General features: G+C 35.1%; 1 protein-coding gene across 14 annotated transcripts in view; it reads right to left on the reverse strand.

Annotated features, from left to right (window-relative positions):
- Positions 1–20,061, reverse strand: part of LOC105487786 (protocadherin 7) — a 427,259-nt gene that overhangs the window by 227,806 nt on the left and 179,392 nt on the right. For 5 of the 14 annotated variants that reach the window (XM_011751410.3, XM_011751407.3, XM_011751408.3 and 2 more), the window contains one exon: positions 1,441–1,657. The exons of 3 other annotated variants lie outside the window; for them this stretch is intronic. In XM_011751410.3, coding sequence (XP_011749712.1) covers positions 1,441–1,657 — 217 coding nt within the window. The remainder of the gene's footprint in view (positions 1–1,440; positions 1,658–20,061) is intronic. 6 more of the 14 variants (XM_071093763.1, XM_011751413.3, XM_011751411.3 and 3 more) reach the window with 2 other exon arrangements.

Consider the following 20,061-nt stretch of genomic DNA (forward strand, 5'->3'; position numbering starts at 1 on the left):
CCTTAAATATATTTTCATCAGCATCGCAACTCATACGAAAATTGTATGCCCATTAAAAAAATTACTAAAAAAAACATAATTCTTAGAAACCACACCAGACTCCCATCCACATAAGCACACACCATCATACACACAGATAAACATGCCTTTATAGCCATAAGGCAAAATGCCATTTTAACTATGTAAAATTAATCAAGAGGGACATCAGTCATAAGACCCTGATATCATATCTCCTTACCCGAGAACAATGTGGATAAATAATTATTTAGCATAATACAATTTAGCAATACTTTCACTTGGGGTCATTTATGATATATTATATTCTAATATTGGATTTTAATATTCATAGGTAAACTTCCAGAAGAAAATCAGTCTTTCTCCTGCATTAATATGCTCTACTTGCATATATATCGGCACTAAAGAAACTGGTATATAACAAAAAGTTAGAGTGTCTTATTTCACTCGGGGGTTGAGATGGCAAAAGACATAAATCCATTTCAAGTTTTACTAGGGATAAAATGTGTGTGATTCCTCTTCCTTTCTCTCTGTATAACCATCTCTCTCTCTTCATATTTGAAAGAATAATGAAGTTTGGATGAATTTTACCATTCCATTATTTGACACAAATCTATTCCTCAGGCATTTACTTATGACTCAAAATCCAGAAAATAAATCACCAAATTATCTCTGGGAATATAAACAAATGTGGAAAGTTTTAAAAGTGGTATTTGCAATCTAAATGTATAACTTAAAGGAAAATGTATACAAGGTCAATTGTGGTAATTATGAGAATCACCTCAAAACAGTATAAAAATACGGAGTATTATGATTTATTTTCCTTCCTTTCTCTCACATAAAAATGAAAAAAAACACCTTATATTTAAGTAAGAGGGAAATTCTAATAGCATGTATTGTATAGTATGGAGAACAAAGTAGTACTATTCTCCTTAGACTCTATTCAGTGATCACTGGAAAGGAGAGGTCTGAAAACGCTTTCCTAAACATCTAGGACAAGAAAAGGTAGAGTAAGGTATGTTTCTTTCATTTCCTTTCACTAAGACTGGACAGTTGTACTTGAAGAAATAGTTGCATGACAAAAATGAATAGAAGAAAGCAATTAGACAAGACCTTTCTCGGTGACTACTGTTTAGGAATTCTGCACTTATTTAGCTTCCTTCACAGTGGGCCCTGTTCTGATTTATTTATAAGTGCGTTTATTTCGGACAGGATGCTTTAAAATGCTGGTGCAATTTGGGTGAATTTTATCTACAGAGTTATGTTCCTTTATTTGGCATTTCTGTATTTTAGCAAATATTTCTCACTTAAATAAAATGGTTTTAATGTCAGCTATTTTATTTTGGTTTTAGACTGACCTTCGCGAGTCAACTTATTACGGCTCACTAGCGTGATTATGTGTGTGGATGTTGTGTTTGCCCCTACCATTTTCCATATGCTCTGCCTCACCAACACTGCCATCCGGCGTGGTCCTTTCATAGTTGTCCTCTGGGAGTGGAAGGGCACCCAGTCTTGGCCCTGAAGAACTCTTACTGCTTGGTGTTTCTGACTCCTCCAGCCCGCTGTCATAGCAACTCTGCAGTGACCCCTGATGTGGGTCCTGAGGCTGACTCACAACAGAAAACGTCACTCTACGAAATGGCTGCAAAAGAAAAGATTCTGAATGTCACTACGATATAAGATTGTAAATGATCTTATTAAAAAAAATACATAAATTACATACATTAAAGTCTACCGGCAACTAATTCAATGCAAAATGAATAGATATGTTGAAATTGCGTTAGTTAACTATGTATTATCTAAGGCAATGTCTAGAACTTAGATTTTATTATGGTAAAATCGGAAATTCCCTTTCAGAAATAGAGATTAAAAAAACAGTAATTTCACTAAAACACACATTTAAATCTGATATGTTAGTTCCACATATTCAACCTTTTTCTATTCTAATAGTATTCACTTCAGATATGCTTTCCAGAAATGGACTCTAAAAAAACAAGGTCAGTGATTTGTGAAGGCAGTAAATATTGAACTAATCCATTGTAAGAGGACTCAATTTTTAAATACTTTGTCCATATGATACAAAGTTATAAAATCAAATGGGATGGCAGTTGACTTAAACTATTCAAAGTACAGCTGACAAATAAGAATTTAGATGCAGTGCTAGGAAACAGAAATATGTTTATTACATAACTCCTATAAAAATATTGTCTATTGACCTTGAAATTGTAAGAGTTTTACTGAAATAATAGATAAAAGTATCCCTAAACAGTGAGTAGAAAATAAACTATAAAGTTCAATTGTGTGTTCTTAATATTACTGTTTTGTGATTTGTTCAATAAAGTAAAATCATGTACAGCCTTTAATTTGTTTCTTAAAAATTTTAGGAAACTTTATCCAATTGAACCCCACAATTTACTATGTTACTGACAATGGCTGGACTGAAGATGGAAGGTATTTGCAGATTATCTTAGTTAACCACAAAATAAAATAAAATAAAATAATAGGCTCATTAAAGGAACAAACCAATGCCATGTATTGACAGTGCTACATAAGAATAATAACTTGGAAAAACATATAAAAATGTCCTGCAGTGTCAGTCTGAGATTATTCTTGGTAATAGTTGTATCCATAAAGCTGCTGCATGAATCTGAAAAATGTCAGAAGTGTACATATTTTTAAACTTATAACTCAGACTGTTTCTTTTTATTACAAAGTATAAAATTAATGTTGCTAGAAAACAGTGAAAGGTTACAAAACCTTTTTTGCACCTTTATAACTTGAATGTTCATGACACAAATTACTAATCATGACCTGGACCATTAGAATTTTAGAAATACTAAGGATTATATGCACATGGTAGGTTATTAATGGGAAAGCTAAGAAGAGTTATAACATCTCCCCCTAATTTATAAATTGGCTTTGCTAAAGACAAACACATGCTTCCATAAAATTTCCCTTTATTTTGTCATTGATGGAAGACTAGCTGAAAATATCGTGAATTGTCAGTATTTTTAACCCAGTAGCTCACAATTCATGTACTTATTTGAAGTGTACAATCTTTACAAAGTCTCCTTTTTATTCTGATTCAAAGTCAAAATCAGAATAGCTGAATCTTAATACAAAAGGAAAACATTTAATTCATGTTCTCTTCTTTATAATGTTTCACTGAATTGGAACTGCAGTATTTATAAACAATTACAAATATTTTCAATATACATAGTATGGGTATGTTATAGATTTAAATTTACTCACAATAAACTTTTTAGAAACATTATTCTGATTTCACTAATGATTCTCATATTTCTTTACAGTAATATAGTTGTGATATTTTACCCTTTATTTAAAAAATATGTATAAAGAAATGTAAATACCCTGTATTTAAAAAAATAAAGAAATCAATTTGTACCGTCTTTTTTTTTTTTTTTTTTTTGAGACGGAGTCTCCCTCTGTCGCCCAGGCTGGAGTGCAGTGGCGCGATCTCCACTCACTGCAAGCTCCGCCTCCCAGGTTCACGCCATTCTCCTGCCTCAGCCTCCTGAGTAGCTGGGACTACAGGCGCCCGCCACCTCGCCTGGCTAATTTTTTGTATTTTTAGTAGAGACGGGGTTTCACTGTGTTAGCCAGGATGGTCTCGATCTCCTGACCTTGTGATCCGCCCACCTCGGCCTCCCAAAGTGCTGGGATTACAGGCGTGAGCCACCGCGCCCGGCTGTACCCTCATTTTTACCTGTGTGTGTGTATTTTCTTTTCTCCCACCCCTTGTCCACCCCACCCACCCCATCCACTCCATCCACCCCACTTCTCCCACCTGTGACTGTTTAATGCTTTTGGTATCACCTTGGAAATGAGACCACTGACAGTCTCCTAAAACCACATTGTTCTACACACAGAAAATATTCAGTAAATACTTCTAAACAATGAAATTTTAATGACAATGTTGAATTTAGCCAAGAATGCCAAGGGTTATGCAGACATATTATCATTTAAAGATATAGCGATGGATTTAAAAATAAACAAACACATAAAAAGAGAAAGGAGGGTCAACTGCTGTTCTTAATTCTATTTTAATGACTTTCAAATCTTTTAGAATATCTTCATTAACACAAGAAGAAGGCTCAAAATGAATACAGAAATACATAAGACATACCAATAAACTTAGAAAATAAGAAATGATTAGAAATGGTGTTTCATTTTGATATAAAAGTAGAAAAAAAGAGTGACATTTGGTTGAAATTTGGAATAATTTTGGAAAAATTCTGAAATATGTGCTTAAATGTTTATTTCACCAAAAGTGGATAGGCTAGCAGAGAAACCAGTGATAGCTATGTTTATAATGAAAAATGTTAAGAATAAAATAATGTTTTTCCTGTAATGTACTATATAATGACTGCTATGAACCTACGCATTTTGTTTTCTTGATTTCCTACCCTATTTTGACTGTGAATATTTAATCTTTATCAGTTATTTTAGAAGTAAAAATTGCATAATTTTAAAATATTGATATCTATTTATATATTAGAAAACATTTAAATTCATCAATTCTTCCCTTCTTGTATAAAATGCTTTTTGCATTTAAAATAACATCTGAATGAATAAAAATGTAACTCACAATATTTAAAATAAAATGTATCATACAATGGATTATAGTATATCACACCTATCATTTTATTCACATTTTAAAATATTTTATTAGAATGTCATAGTAAGATATCAGCATTACATCACTAGCTCTTCAAATTCATTTTGATAATTTTGAATAATAAGTTTTTTGTGGTCAAGTATTTAAGTTGACAATGTGAACCAAATTAATACAGAAGTCAAAAATCTGAAAGAGCTCCCATTGATGCAAGAATTAACATTTAATTTAAATAGTATATCAGACATACAGAGTTAGATGAAATGAGAGAAAGACAGAGAGAGAAACGGCGAGAGAGGCAGACAGTTGAGTCTTGAAAAGATAGCTGTTTTACAGCAAAGGTTATTACACCATATTCATATTATTTATATACTCCAGAAAGATTGACTAAAGCAGAAATACAAAGCAGAGTGTCAACTCCTGACAGAGAGAATAAATTTGCATTATATATGTAACTGTCACTTCGTTAATTACTGATACTCTGAAGTAGAATAGCTTACGTGATAATTCTTCAACCTAGATGTGCTTTAGAGAACCCAGAGAACTTGTGGAAAAACCAGATGCCAATATCTGGTCCCAACTTAAACCCAATGAATCAGCAATCAGGGTGGGACTCAGAGATCGGGAGTTTTTAAAAATCCCCAGCTGATGAAGAGGCACAGAAAGGAATGAGAAACTTTATTGTCAGGAAGAACATAGGTAGAGGTTCAAGAAAGCAATGTGCTCCAGGCAGTTAGCCAGTTCTTTAAGGGTATAAAAAATAGTTCCCAGGGAGAGTCAGCAGACTTCTGGTTCCATCTTGAGACTTAAAAGTATGGTCATAAAGACATTTAGTAAATTGCAGTGTCTGAACTTTGTATTTTTCTGTCTGGGGTGATAAACGATTTTGTGTCCTGTAAATGTAAATTGGTCTATCTAAGAGAAGAGAAAGCAAAGAAAGCAAAAGAGCTTGAGGAAGAGTGTCAGTCTGCCAGCTCTTTGAAATTGTGAAGACAAGCTACAGACTTGAATAAGTACTGCAAGACGGAGATCTTAAAGAAAATTATTCCAAAACCTGTGGATGAGATGTGTGAAAGAATTAAAAAACAAGAGAGTGAAAATCAAATAATTTCTTTAGGTAAGTGAATTATCTAAAGAAAAGGTCAATAATGAAGACATTTTCTGACGGTTCCTTATGAAAGAGGAGGAAGAAGAAATGTTGAAGGCAGAAGATTATGCTAGGAGATAAAGTATAATGAAATATTTACCTAGCAAGAGGTAAGGTTGAGAGAAGGTGGTGGCAGTGAAAATGGACAGCAAGGCCATTATAAAGAAAGCCCATATATCTGACTGGATTGAGTCATTAATTCACAAGACCTCCATTTATTTTATGTCCATTATGTTCCAGGGTTTCGAGGATGCTCCAACAATGATTCTACACATTTAAGAAACTCAAAACCTTATCAGTCTATAAAAGCACAAAAATATAATGTGATCAAGTTTCCAGTAAAATGGAGGCATAAACAAGATTATCTAACACTCAGGAATTTAGGGCAGGCACTGCAAAGACAGTGGTTTGTTGGTTGAGATCTCTAAAAGAAATTTGATAGATAATATATATTTGGGGGTTGATTATAGATTCCATATTCCATATTGCTAGAAGCAAGCAATTAAAAAAAGCGTATGAGGGCCAGGCGCAGTGGCTCACACCTGTAATCACAGCACTTTGGGAGGCTGAGGCGGGCGGATCACGAGGTCAAGAGATTGAGACCATCCTGGCCAACATGGTGAAACCCCGTCTCTACCAAAACTACAAGAATTAGCTGGGCATGGCAATAAGTGACTATAATCCCAGCTACTCGGGAAGCTGAGGCAGGAGAATCGTTTGAACCCGGGAGGCAGAGGTTGCAGTGAGCCGAGATCATGCCACTGCACTCCAGCCTGGTGACAGAGCGAGACTCCGTCTCAAAAACAACAACAACAACAACAACAACAACAACAACAACAACAAAAAGATGAGAATGAAAAGCAGGTCGCTTTCAAAACTCAGAAGTCAAGGAAACATAACATTTCCAGAAAGGCAATTCTATGTGATCAAAAGCATCAGAGACATCAAGAAGGATGCTGACTACCACATGGCCTTTGGATTTATCCTTTAGAAGGCCATTGTGGCTATAGTATCTCTAAACTCTGGGAAACAATTGTAGGTTGGACCAAAAGAAGTAGAAGATTGGCTTGTCAATAAATGGAGAAATAGAGAAAGCGGGAATGTACTACTACTCTTAAATATATGACAAGAGAGAGAAATAGGGTAGAAGTTAAAACAAGTATTTCTGTAAAGTGTTTGATTTATTGATCTACATTTTTGTCTTTCTTCATTGGCACTGAAGAAGGTTTGCTTGAAAATAAATATTTGGAGATGTAAACAAAAAGGCATGCTCGATAAGAGAAGGTGGGAGCAGAATGAAAGAGAGCAAAGAAGACAAGCTAGCTAGAATGAAGAGAGACATAAAATCAAAATAATTATAAAAACATTGAAATGTTTTGAGGAATTTTGTTAATGAGGTATGTGGATGTATGTGTGTTTAATGGGAAAGAAAAAACACACAAAAAATAACCGAACAAGAAAATAGTTCTATTCCAAGAAACCCTGTGGGTCCTCGAGGACAAGTCAGCTGAGCTTCAGTTATTGTGCCTTAGACTCAGGGTCTGTACAATGGAGATAATAGTACCTCCCCCTTGCTAACTTAAATACTCTCAGAATTAATGAGATAGTTTACAAAAAGAGCCTTAAGCTCCCTCAAAGACATATACTATAAAAGGTAGTATACCTCAGGCCACAGCTGTATAACTAGAGTTATCTCCCATTGCTTTGATGCTTTTTAAGAAAATATAGAGCTGGCCAAGTAAAGCTTCTAAATAGAATTTCTAAAATCCACACAAAATTTCAAACCTAATTATCCTATTAAAGTGCCAAAATTTTATTTTTCTAAATGCAAATTATTTGTGCTGCAAATATGTACATACAATAATACTCAACATTTTTAAAAGCTATTTAAATCTAATCATTCATTAAGCATGAATATTTCTCTATTCGGTTATTTTGGAAATGGTATTTATCAACTATTTTTTTCTCCATTATGACATACTAGAGACTTTCACTTGAGGACATACCTTACTATAGGTACTACTCGGACATTTTAGAGCTTGTTACAAATATATTCAAAGGTAAACTCCAGATAATGTACAATTCCTGGAGTATTGTACGTACCATCATTCTCCCTCTAAGCCTCCAGCTAATGGAAATGCATTAGAGCTGACGCTGTTTTAAACTACCATATACTTATAACCAACATTGTTCACTCTTTATTTAATTTTATTCACTTTATTTTCTGGAAATCTAGAGGTCCCATGAGTAGGCAAAAGTGTGAAGGGAGAGGTCCTCTATCTGCCATGCTTGCTCTTCTGCTGTTGGGAAGCCTGAACATGGTGGTCTCTTCATATCCTCCCCTCTGCCCTAAAATGTGGATGAGACCAGAGGAAGGGATGTGCGATTACAGTGATCATTTCTAAATGAAATTAATCCCAGAGACTTAAAAGGACAAACATAGCAAATTAGGATTTATTAAATTGACTGTTGTGGGGTGTACTATGTGACATATCCAGTAAATGCATTTGTATTGGATAGTTTTGTTTTCTGAAAAATATAAACAGATGCTAAAATGCGCATATTGGTGAAATTGGGATCAAGAGAAAGACTGCCTGCTTAGATAAAGAGAGGAATTAGAATCCATCTGGGTTACAGAAAGAAGGCTTCTGTTCTAATGACATTATTGCAAAGGATAAGGCACTCATGAAGGGAAAATGAGGTGAGCATTTGATTCATTATTCCCTTTCGTAAAATTGCATCTCTATGATTGATAACATAAAGCACCTAACAATCACCCTAAATCTAGGCAGTTGACAGATTCAGAGATGACATGAGAAGCTCTCAAAAACTGTACCTTTTTTTTCAAAAATAAACTAGCAGCCAAATTCTATCCCGCTCTCCACCCAGAGAGTTCAAGGAAAGTTAAGTTCACGCATTTCAAATTCACTAGAAGACTGAAACAGTTTTCAAAAAAGTCCATATTTTTAAATCTCTAGAAAGCAGAAGTCAAATTTTACTATAATAACTTCTTTACTTTTTATTTTGCTTTGTGATTCATTTTCATTTTTTAATGTTAAAGAACCACATAACCACCCTCCCTCCCTTCTTGCAAGTATTGATGTAGTAACATTTACTACTTATAATCTGCACATTTGAGGAAGTTAATTTTGAAATTCACATTATTATTAATGTGATTAATATTATATTACTAATGTATTCTGCTTTCAGAATACAATGATTGCAAAATATATATTACCTATTTGGCATTACAGGTGTTACCTATTTGGAAAAATATTTGTTCAAAAGTTCATGTATAGTTTCCAAGAAGAGCAATAGAGACCAGAAGAATATTTACAAATATATATAATAATAATATTAAAACCTTTCTTTTTATCCATCCGGATTATATTAATTAGAAAGTAACCATCACATCATAAAAGCAAACATTATGTTCCACAATCAGACATATTAAAAACGTGCCTTTCATCTACTAAGCAAAATTTTCTAAGTTACAACCTGTACACAATAGTTACAGTAAAACAGAAAATAAAGCACAAGGCTAAGAGTGCAGACGCTTTCCCCTTGGAGTCCATTTTTTATAACCTAGTGACACTACCTTTATGGGGATTTTATTGGCAAAAGGATAGGACCCTAAGGATGCCATCTATTGGAAAGAACCTCAGGTTAAATCTCTTTCCTTATTGAATACTGCTCTTTGTCTTACAGACAACTTTATTGGGAACTTTAAATCTGCACCTTCCTTTTTAGCTTCAGTAGTTTCTCCATAAATCGTCTCCTTATCTGGAACTCACATACAGCTGTCTCAGTCACATCAATTATTTCTGAATGGGCTGAAAAGCCTTTTTTATTTTTTCCAATTCACTTAGTTATGTCCATCAAACAGACTTCTAATGACTCTCTTTGTCAGTCATAAAGCACTGAAACAGTCATGGAGCAGAACATTGCACTATTATAAGGAGTGCTGCATTTCATTTTTAAAGAGGGGCTAAGGCTGTGAGATCTTTCCTTACAAATGAACAGGCACTGATTAATCTGCAAACAGTCTCAACCAGTGTCAGTGGCTATTGAACAAACATATTTAGGATTCTATAGTGCATTCGTTAGAGTATATCTGGCAGAACTCTCAAACAAACTTTAATCAGGCCTTTAAACTTTTTAGGGGTGTTTTCCTTTGCTAACATTTCAAGATCCCTCCATACTTCAAACTGTCTTTCTTTCTTTCAAGTCAATAGCAGATGAAAGGATATTAACAAGATACATGTTGAGACATTTGGATTAATTAATCAAAACTCTCATCTGGAGCAGAAGTTAAATAACTATTTCCTTTGAGTTGCATGCAATTACATATTTGACATTATTATTTATATTTGTACTTTAGAAATTAAGAGTGTAAGCGATTACTATAATTCTTAGTCCAGTAGATTACAAACTATTTAGTTATTGCAACAAAACAATGATGTTAGTATTTTTTTAAAAAAGCAGCTACTCTGTGCCAGGAAAATGCTATTCATTTCATTTATGTTGTCACTTTTCATGCTATCCTTATGTGGATCATAATAATATTCTGATTTTGCAAATGAGAAGAAAATATAATGAATTTCAATATTCAGACTAATGCAAGAACTACTCTAGCTTAAAAATGCAAGTCGGCTTCTTGGGTTTTTACCCGCACTAATGAAAAATGTCAGGAAACAGAATAGCCAAAGCCTAAAACTCTTGGTTAATGTAGACAATTGTTTTTCTGAAAACTTCTAAAAAAGATATTATATTCTAAAACACAAATTGCGGGCACTCTATGTTGCTGACATAATCATTCAATCTAGGTTTTGCTCTTTATTGCTGGGTTATTTTAAACCTAGTCAAGGGTTTGGCAAACTTTTTTTGTAATATTCCAGAAAGTAAATATTTTAGGCTTTGTGAGCATAGGTCTCTGCCACAGCTACTCAACTGTGTCAGTGGAGTGTAAAAATAGCCATAGAACATCTGTAAATAAATGGACATGGCTATGTTCCAGTAGTTTTGTTTTGTTTTGTTTTGTTTTTTGGAGAATTTTTTTATGTACTTTAAGTTCTGGGATACATGTGCAGAAAGTGCAGGTTTGTTACATAAGTATGCACATGCCATGGTGATTTGCGGCACCCATCAACCCGTCATCTACATTAGGTATTTCTCCTAATGCTATCCCTCCCCTTGCCCCCTAACCCCCAAAAGGCCCTGGTGGGTGATGTTCCCCTTCCTGTGCTCATGTATTCTCATTGTTCAACTCCCACTTGTGAGTGAGAACATGCAGTGTCTGGTTTTCTGTTCCTGTGTTAGTTTGCTGATAAGGATGGTTTCCAACTTCATCCGTGTCCATGCAAACGACATGAACTCATTCTTTTTATGGCTGCATAGTATTCTATGGTGTATATGTGCCACATTTTCTTTATCCAGTCTAATATTGATGGGCATTTGAACTGGTTCCAAGTCTTTGCTATTGTGAATAGTGTTGCAATAAACATACATGTGCATGTGTCTTTATAGCAGCATGATTTATGATTCTTTGGGTATATACCCAGTCTTGGGATTGCTGGATCAAATGGTATTTCTAGTTCTAGATCCTCGAGGAATCACCACACTGTCTTCCACAATGGTTGAACCAATTTACACTCCCATCAACAGTGTAAAAGCTTTTCTATTTCTCCACCTCCTCTCCAGCATCTGTTGTTTCCTGACTTTTTAATGATCGCCATTCTAACTGGTGTGAGATGGTATCTCATTGTGCTTTTGATTTGCATTTCCCTAATGACCAGTGATGATGGGCTTTTTTTCATATGTTTGTTGGATGCATAAAAATGTCTTCTTTTGAAAACTGTTCATATCCTTTGCCCACTTTTTGAGGCGGTTGCAGATCTTGTAGATTCTGGATATTAGCCCTTTGTCAGATGGATAGAATGCAGAAGTTTTCTCCCATTCTGTAGTTTGCCTGTTTACTCTGACAGATTCTTCTGCTGTGCAGAAGCTCTTTAATTAGATACCATTTGTCAATTTTGGCTTTTGTTGCAATTGCTTTTGGTGTTTTAGTCATGAAGTCTTTGCCCATGCTTATGTCCTGAATGGTATTGCCTAGGTTTTCTTCTAGGGTTTTTATGGTTTCAGGTCTTACATTTAAATCTTTAATCCATCTTGAGTTAATTTTTGTATAAGATGTAGGGAAGGGGTCCAGTTTCAGTTTTCTCCATATGGCTAGCCAGTTTTCCCAACACCATTTATTGAAAAGGGAATCCTTTCCCCATTGCTTGTTTTTGTCAGGTTTGCCAAAGATCAGATGGTTGCAGACGTGTTGTGTTATTTCTGAGGTATTTGTTCTGTTCCATTGGTCTACATATTTGTTTTGGTACCAGTACCATGTGGTTTTGGTTTCTGTAGCCTTGTAGTATAGTTTGAAGTCAGGTAGCATGATGCCTCCAGCTTTGTTCTTTTTACTTAGGATTATCTTGGCTATATGGGCTCTTTTATGGTCCCATATGAAATTTAAAGTATGTTTCTCTAATTCTATGAAGAAAGTCAGTGGTAGCTTGCTGGGAATAGCACTGAATCTATAAATTACTTTGGTCAGTATGGACATGTTCACAATATTGATTCATCCTATCCATTAGCGTGGAATGTTTTTCCATTTGTTTGTGTTCTCTCTTATTTCCTTGAGCAGTGGTTTCTAGTTCTCCTTGAAGAGGTCCTTCACATCCTTTGTAAGTTGTATTCCTAAGTATTTTATTCTCTTTGTAGCAATTGTGAATGGGAGTTTGCTCATGATTTGGTTGTTTGTCTACTATTGGTGTATAGGAATGCTTGTGATTTTTGCACATAGATTTTGTATCCTGAGACTGCTGAAATTGCTTATCAACTAAAGGAGCTTTTGGGCTGAGAAGACAGGTTTTCTAAACATGCAATCATGTCATCTGCAAACAGAGATAATTTGGCTTCCTCTCTTCCTATTTGAATACCCTTTATTTCTTTCTCTCACCTGATTGCCTTGTCCAGAACTTCCAATGCTATGTTCAATAGGAGTGGTGACAGAGGGCATCCTTATCTTATGCCATTTTTCAAATGGAATGATTCCAGCTTTTGCTCATTCAGTATGACATTGGCTGTGGGTTTGTCATAAATAGCTCTTATTATTTTGAGATATGTTACATCAATACCTAGTTTATTGAGTGTTTTTAGCACGAAGGGGTGTTGAATTTTATCTAAGGCCTTTTTTGCATCTTTTGAGATAATCATGTGGTTTTTGTCATTGGTTCTGTTTATCTGATAGATTATATTTATTTATTTGCATATGTTGAACCAGCCTTGCATCCTAGGGATGAAGCCAACTTGATCGTGGTGGATAAGCTTTTTGATACGCTACTGGATTCGGTTTGCCAGTATTTTATCAAGGATTTTCACATGGATGTTCATCAGGGATATTTGCCTGAAATTTTCTTTTTTGTTGTGTCTCTGCCAGCTTTTGGTATCAGGATTATGCTGGCCGCATGAAATGAGTTAGGGAGGAGTCTCTCTTTTTCTATTTTTTGAAATAGTTTCAGAAGGAATGGTACCAGCTCCTCTTTGTATCTGTGGTAGAATTTGGCTGTGAATCTGTCTGGTCCTGGGCTTTTTTTTTGATTGGTAGGCTATTAATTACTGCCTCAATTTCAGAACTTGTTATTGGTCTATGCAGGGGTTCAACTTCTTCCTGGTTTAGTCTTGGGAGGGTGTATGTGTCCAGAAATGTATCCATTTCTCCTAGATTTTCTGGTTGATTTAGTCTTTGTTGTGCAATATTCTGAGAGACACAAATACTGTAAGCTCCTCATTCCCACATTTTTTCCACCTTATGGCTAATTATATTAAAGGATACTATCCTAATTTCTTATCTCTGTATATTTTCTAATTAATCTATATCACCCTAGCATTGGGCATTTGTGCTTTCACTTTTTTCTTCATTGCAATTTTTAATCAATGTACTCCATAGGGGACTGTTTAATTAGGAAGCCCATTTCTTTTTCTTTTCTTTTCTTTTTTTAATTATACCTTAAGTTCTAGGGTACATGTGCACAATGTGCAGGTTTGTTACATAGGTATACACGTGCCATGTTGGTTTGCTGCACCCATCAACTCGTCATTTACATTAGGTGTTTCTCCTAAAGCTATCCCTCCCCTAGTCCCCGCACCCCTCAACTGGCCCTGGTGTGTGGTGTTCCCTGTCCTGTGTCCATGTGTTCTAATTGTTTAACTCCCACCTATAAGTGAGAACATGCAGTGTTTGGTTTTCTGTCCTTGTGATAGTTTGCTTAGAATGATGAATTCCAGCTTCATCCATGTCCCTGCAAAGGACATGAACTCATTCTTTTTTATGGCTGCATAGTATTCCATGGTGTATATGTGCCACATTTTCTTAATCAAGTCTATCATTGTTGGGCATTTGAGTGGTTTCAAGTTTTTGCTATTGTGAATAGTGCTGCAATAAGCATACGTGTACATGTGTCTTTATCATACCATGATTTATAATCCTTTGGGTATATGCCCAGTAATGGGATTGCTGGGTCAAATGTCAATTCTAGTTCTAGATCCTTGAGGAAGTACCACACTGTCTTTCACAATGGTTGAACTAATTTACACTCCCATCAACAGTGTAAAAGCATTCCTATTACTCTACATCCTCTCCAGTATCTGTTGTTTCCTGACTTTTTAATGATCGCCATTCTAACTGGCGTGAGATGGTATCTCATTGTGGTTTTAATTTGCATTTCTCTGATGACCAGTGATGATGAGCATTTTTGCATATGTCTGTTGGCTGATTAAATGTCTTCTTTTGAGAAGTGTCTGTTCATGTTCTTTGCCCAGTCTTTGATGGGGTTGTTTTTTTCTTGTAAATTTGTTTAAGTTATTTGTAGATTCTGGATATTAGCCCTTTGTCAGATGGGTAGATTGCAAAAATGTTCTCCCATTCTGTAGGTTGCCTGTTCACTCTGGTGATAGTCTCTTTTGCTGTGCAGAAGCTCTTCAGTTAATCAGATTCCATTTGTCTATTTTGCCTTTTGTTGCCAAGGAAGCCCATTCCTTTAACTCCCTTACTGGAGGTCTCCACAGCCCAGTATTTTCATCTTCATACGCTGTTGCTGAGAAGTCCATAGACAAGTCATCAGCTTGAATTTCAGTTTAATAATGTTTTTCCTTGCATCTGGATCCCCAACAATGCACATTTTAGAAATTATTGCTAGGACCATAATCTGCTTTATTTTATTTTATTTTATTTTATCTTATTTTTGAGACCGAGTCTCGCTCTGTCACCCAGGCTAGAGTGCAGTGGCATGATCTCAGCTCACTGCAACCTCCTCCTCCCAGGTTCAAATGATTCTCCTACCTCAGCCTCCCAAGTAGATGAGACTACAGGCACAGGCCACCACGCCCAGCTAATGTTTGTATTTTTAGTAGGTACAGGGTTTCGCCATATTGGCCAACCTGGTCTCAAGCTCCTGACGTCAGGTGATCCTCCTGCCTTGGCCTCCCTAACTGCTGGAATTACAAGTGTGAGCCACAGTGCCTGGTCCATAATCTACTTATTTTTAATTCCTCAAAATGCAAAATTCAAGATGCTATATAACAGCACTTTTCTAACATATAAATTATTGGAAAGTGTTGCTGCTATTGAGCCAAATAGATCTCATTGTTTCAACATTTATAGTTCTTCAGTTGTATTAAAATTTTTATATATTATTGTGGACTTTTCAACTATACTGTACAGTCGTTATAGAGAGCATTTATCCATTATACCAGTGTTTCAATGACAGTATCTTAAAAATTGTTTTACACAATTGCTAGGTATTAACATGTTTTAATATGTCTTGTTCTTTTTAGAAATAACTGAATTAGGGGTTTGGGGGACTTGGATTCAAATAGTGGTTTTGATATTGTGTGAAATATGGAACAATACCTAATCTTTCAGCATTAATACCTTCAACTTTAAAAGGAGGGAATTTTAGTAGTTGATATTTAATATTATTTTCAGTTGTTTAATTCTCTTAAACCATATGACTTTGAAACTGTAAGAGTATATGGGTTGGATCAGTGACTAAATGGTTGAAATCAATGATTTCGGAGTAGACTTTGTTCACTTATTAAGAAACTCCTTAGTATACTGCCTGGCTTTGAAAATCCTTCTTGAATTAATTCATCTTGGAATATCACAAAATATGCATTAATATTCAAACATTTTAGTTAATTAACTTAATGAAAAGTAACAAAAATGGCAAGGTTTCTCTAAGCTTAACATCTTTGTGAAAAAGCAAAGACATCCCCAAAGATCAGTTCCTTGGAATATGTTTGTCTAAATCTTCCCTACCTCTGAAACCATCTCTCCTGTGATTTCTTCTATGCCTCAGCCTCAGAAAAATATTGAATTCCTACTGTGTGTAAAAGGCTGCAAGATCTCATTCATATCTAAAATGTATAATTCTAATAGCAGAGGATAGCAAGGCTGGTATAAAATAGAACAGAAAAAGCATGCTGAACCACAATTGGATTTCACCTTCCAATTTATTTGAGTCAAGCCCTTGTAAGTCTCTATGATTACACCCACAGAAAGACAGGAAGACAGAGGGAGTCCTAGTCAGGAAAAGAGAATATTGACAAGCAACTAATGCGAAAAATACTATCTTCACAAAGACATGCAATCCAACAAAGACTTATTAATCACTTGCTTTGTGCCTACCACTGTGCCAAAAAATCTACATGCTACAAATTCAGGCATTAAACCCAGTTGGGCAAAGTGTGGATGAATCGTACAAAAACATTCAGAGAATAAAAGCAAAGGTTTCTTTTATTTTTATGTGTTTTTTTTCATTTTCTCATTGTGATAATCATCAAAAGCTCAGTTCACATGCTGCTCTGTTGCTTTGCATGACTACCCTACACACCCATGGAGTTCCAGACGCAGCTGAATGAGGTCGATAAACCTATATGGTAAATTACACAGTTGGAGTTAGTCTGCAGCAGTTCAAGGGAGCAATGCTGAAGAGCCAAGTGGAACTCCAGTAATATGTAAAACATTAAAAATGAACAAATAAACAAGGACAAAAAACCAACTTTAAAAAGCTGCCTCCTAAAATGCACAGAAGCACAGATAGCGGCCTGCATCAGGAGCATTGGAATCATTTCTCCCATAATGAAATGAATGAAAATGAAATGTGCATGTTAAGATCCACTCAAACAGATGCTCCATTTTCTTCTTCTTCTTCTTCTTTTTTTCTTTTTCTATCTTAGACATTTCATATAAACTGCACCTGGTGAAATCTGTTTAGGAAACTACATACATTTAAAATCCTTGGATTTTCATATTCTGTGGAATGAAGGTTTGTGTCCTTAAATAGCTTTTCCTGGTCTAGGTGAATTAATATGTCTCACAGGAATCAAGACAGACAAATAGAGTCAGTTCCTGAAGTGTTAATTAAGCATTAAATTATTAAGCCGAACTGAAACCTAACTTTGGCACCGGACCCTTTTACTACACAGGTGAACTTATTTCCTCTGCCACTCCCATCGCTCACTTGTTTTAGCTTCCTTATCTGCACTTTGTTAAAAAGAAAAGCTACTAGTGACCATAAGGAAAAATATATTCAATGCCCAGCCTATGTTAATTTTTATTCCTTAGTACAAGTCAAATGACTCCAGGAAAATAATTGAAAGTGGGTGTGCTAAGTAGAAAAATTGATTCCCAACAAGGTCCGAGTCCTAATGCGTGGAAGCGGAGACATGTTTCACAAGCAAAGGGGAATTAAGGTTGCAGACAAAATTCAGTTTGTTAATCAACTGACCTTAAAATGGGTAAACTGTCTATTGAACCATCTGGGTGGGCTCATTATAATCACAAAGTTTCTTAAAAGGAGATGGGGGAGGCAGAAGAGAAGGTCAGACGATGCACTGTAAGGATTCTACTCACCTTGGGTAGTTTTGAAGAGGGAGGGAGTGGGCTGCATGCCAAGAACTGTAAAAGGCAAGAGAGCAGATTCTCCCCCAGAGCCTCCATAATAAACATTGGTTCGCCAGCCCCTTGATTTTAGTCTAGTGAGGCCGATTTTGCATTTCTGACATCAAGAAATATAAGGTAACAAATTTGCATTGTTTTAAGCCATATGCTCCTGGTAGTTTCTTACAAAGCAATAGAAAACTTATATAGTAGGTCGTAGAGCCTGGTTACGGTGGGGAGTAGATGGAAGAAACACAGTTGGGCTTGGGTTTCACACTTATGAAAGAGGTTATAGTCATCATTCAAATTTAAATGTGTGTTTCCTTGTTGGGTTCACCTGTAGGGCACTGCAAATCACATGTCATTTTAGCAACTACACTTGTTTTATAAAACACTCAATATATTGTGTTGTATATTTTGTGTTAAAAAGTGTTAGCTTAGTAAGTGTAAAATCATCAAAATAGTCTTTATAGTCTTACTTTTACATGTAGTATCCTTTTAATACAATAAAAACACCAAAAACAAAAAATGAAGTGGGCTAGGTCTCTGGAATCCCCTTGTAAGGCATAAACACTGGAAATTTACATTTTGGTTCTCTCTTTTCAGATAACTAATATTGCATTTAGGGAAATTCATGGGGTTTCAAGTCAGGAGTCCAGAACTTCTTCTGTGACATCAACTATAAATTGAGCAACTTGGGCCACTCACTTAACTTCTGAGCCATGATTTAGCTTTTGAAAATATAAAGGATAATCTTTCAATTTTAAAGCTGCAATGAAGATCTGATGAGATCTTTATAAGTGAAACAGATTTACACTGTAGAGTGCTCTAAAAATGACTGAATTAAGCCCAGAATTTTGTCAACAGGCTGAAGATTTTAGGGAGCTGTTAAATACACTAAGAAGAAGAAAAAAAAAAATCCAGGAACGTGAAAGAAACAAGTTTTTTTCCACACTTGTAAGAATAAAAAATAACTGATAAAAAATGTCTTTATTTTTAGGATTGGCCTAATTTTCACTGGAGAGAATTATTGAATCCTGATTGGAGCCTAATTGGAGTTACCTATTGTCTTTTGCTTGCTTCTTCTTTCTTGTTTCTGGTGGTTTTTTTTTCTTGTTTCTGTTTTATGCTTGAGTTAAAAAAAATTTAAAAGATGAGTTATTTATATAAAAACTCAAACTTTTCAGAAGAAATGACAAAAACAAATTCACTAAATAATAATAAGTTTTGATATTTTCATGAATCTTTAGGAAAATGAGGATATTCACAACCTGGCCATAGCCCAGGGTCACAGAAGTCATTCTTATTCAGAAGGGCAAAGATGTCAGACGCACTGTTGGCCATCGGGAGTTTAACTTTAAAGCACTATTTGATAATATAACCTAAATTTTCCAGTATTCTCCATGTATTATCCAATAGTAAATGCAACAAGAGCAACTTATTTCATTTATCCTCTTCTTGAGAAAAATGGTTTGATTTCTTAAGCTTATAGGAAAGGGATATTTTTAAACAGGAGGGCAAAACAAATCTATGAGGCAGTAGTAGAACAATCATATTTTATTACTACTACTGCTTGACTTTCTAAGCCTGTTTACATTTCATATTTGAAGACTCGGTGAGCCGTATCTAAAATAAAATGGTTTTATTCCTTATGTTTTTAAACTTTTTTCCTTATGACTTTTTCAAGTCTCTTTTTTTTCCACACACGTTTATAGACATGGGCATTTTCTACACATTACTTCACTAATATCTTAATTTTCACTTCAGAAGCACTAAAATGATAAAACGTTGGCACCCATAATCTGTTAAATTTACTATAGTCTATTAAAATGTTTGATTCACCAGTGTTTCTGCCCCTTGGATCTCATTATATGCATCCCACGTATTAAGAAATAGCATTAATAATAAAGCATGTAATTAAGCTAACTCTTTTATTCTGGGGGAAGGAACAAGATAGTGTTGGCATTTTTAAAAACGTTTAAAAACGTTTAACTTGTTTTTTTAAATGACAACTGCTTACATTGGCAGATCGTGAATTAACTAGGGATGACATTTATTACCTGCACTCAGTTTGACAGAGAACCCTGAAGTAAAAAAACTATGGCCCAGCCTTACATACTGCAACAACTGACCAATAGAAAGATCATCCCTTCCAGGGGATAATCAGTAACTGGTAGCAGACATTTCCCAGAACATATTGAAAGAAGGAAGGTAAAGCCTTCTTAGTAATAGAGTTGATAAAGTGTTTGTACTTAAAATGCATAGTGACATTCC

Source organism: Macaca nemestrina, chromosome 3 (assembly GCF_043159975.1).
Source record: "Macaca nemestrina isolate mMacNem1 chromosome 3, mMacNem.hap1, whole genome shotgun sequence".
NCBI lineage: Eukaryota > Metazoa > Chordata > Mammalia > Primates > Cercopithecidae > Macaca > Macaca nemestrina.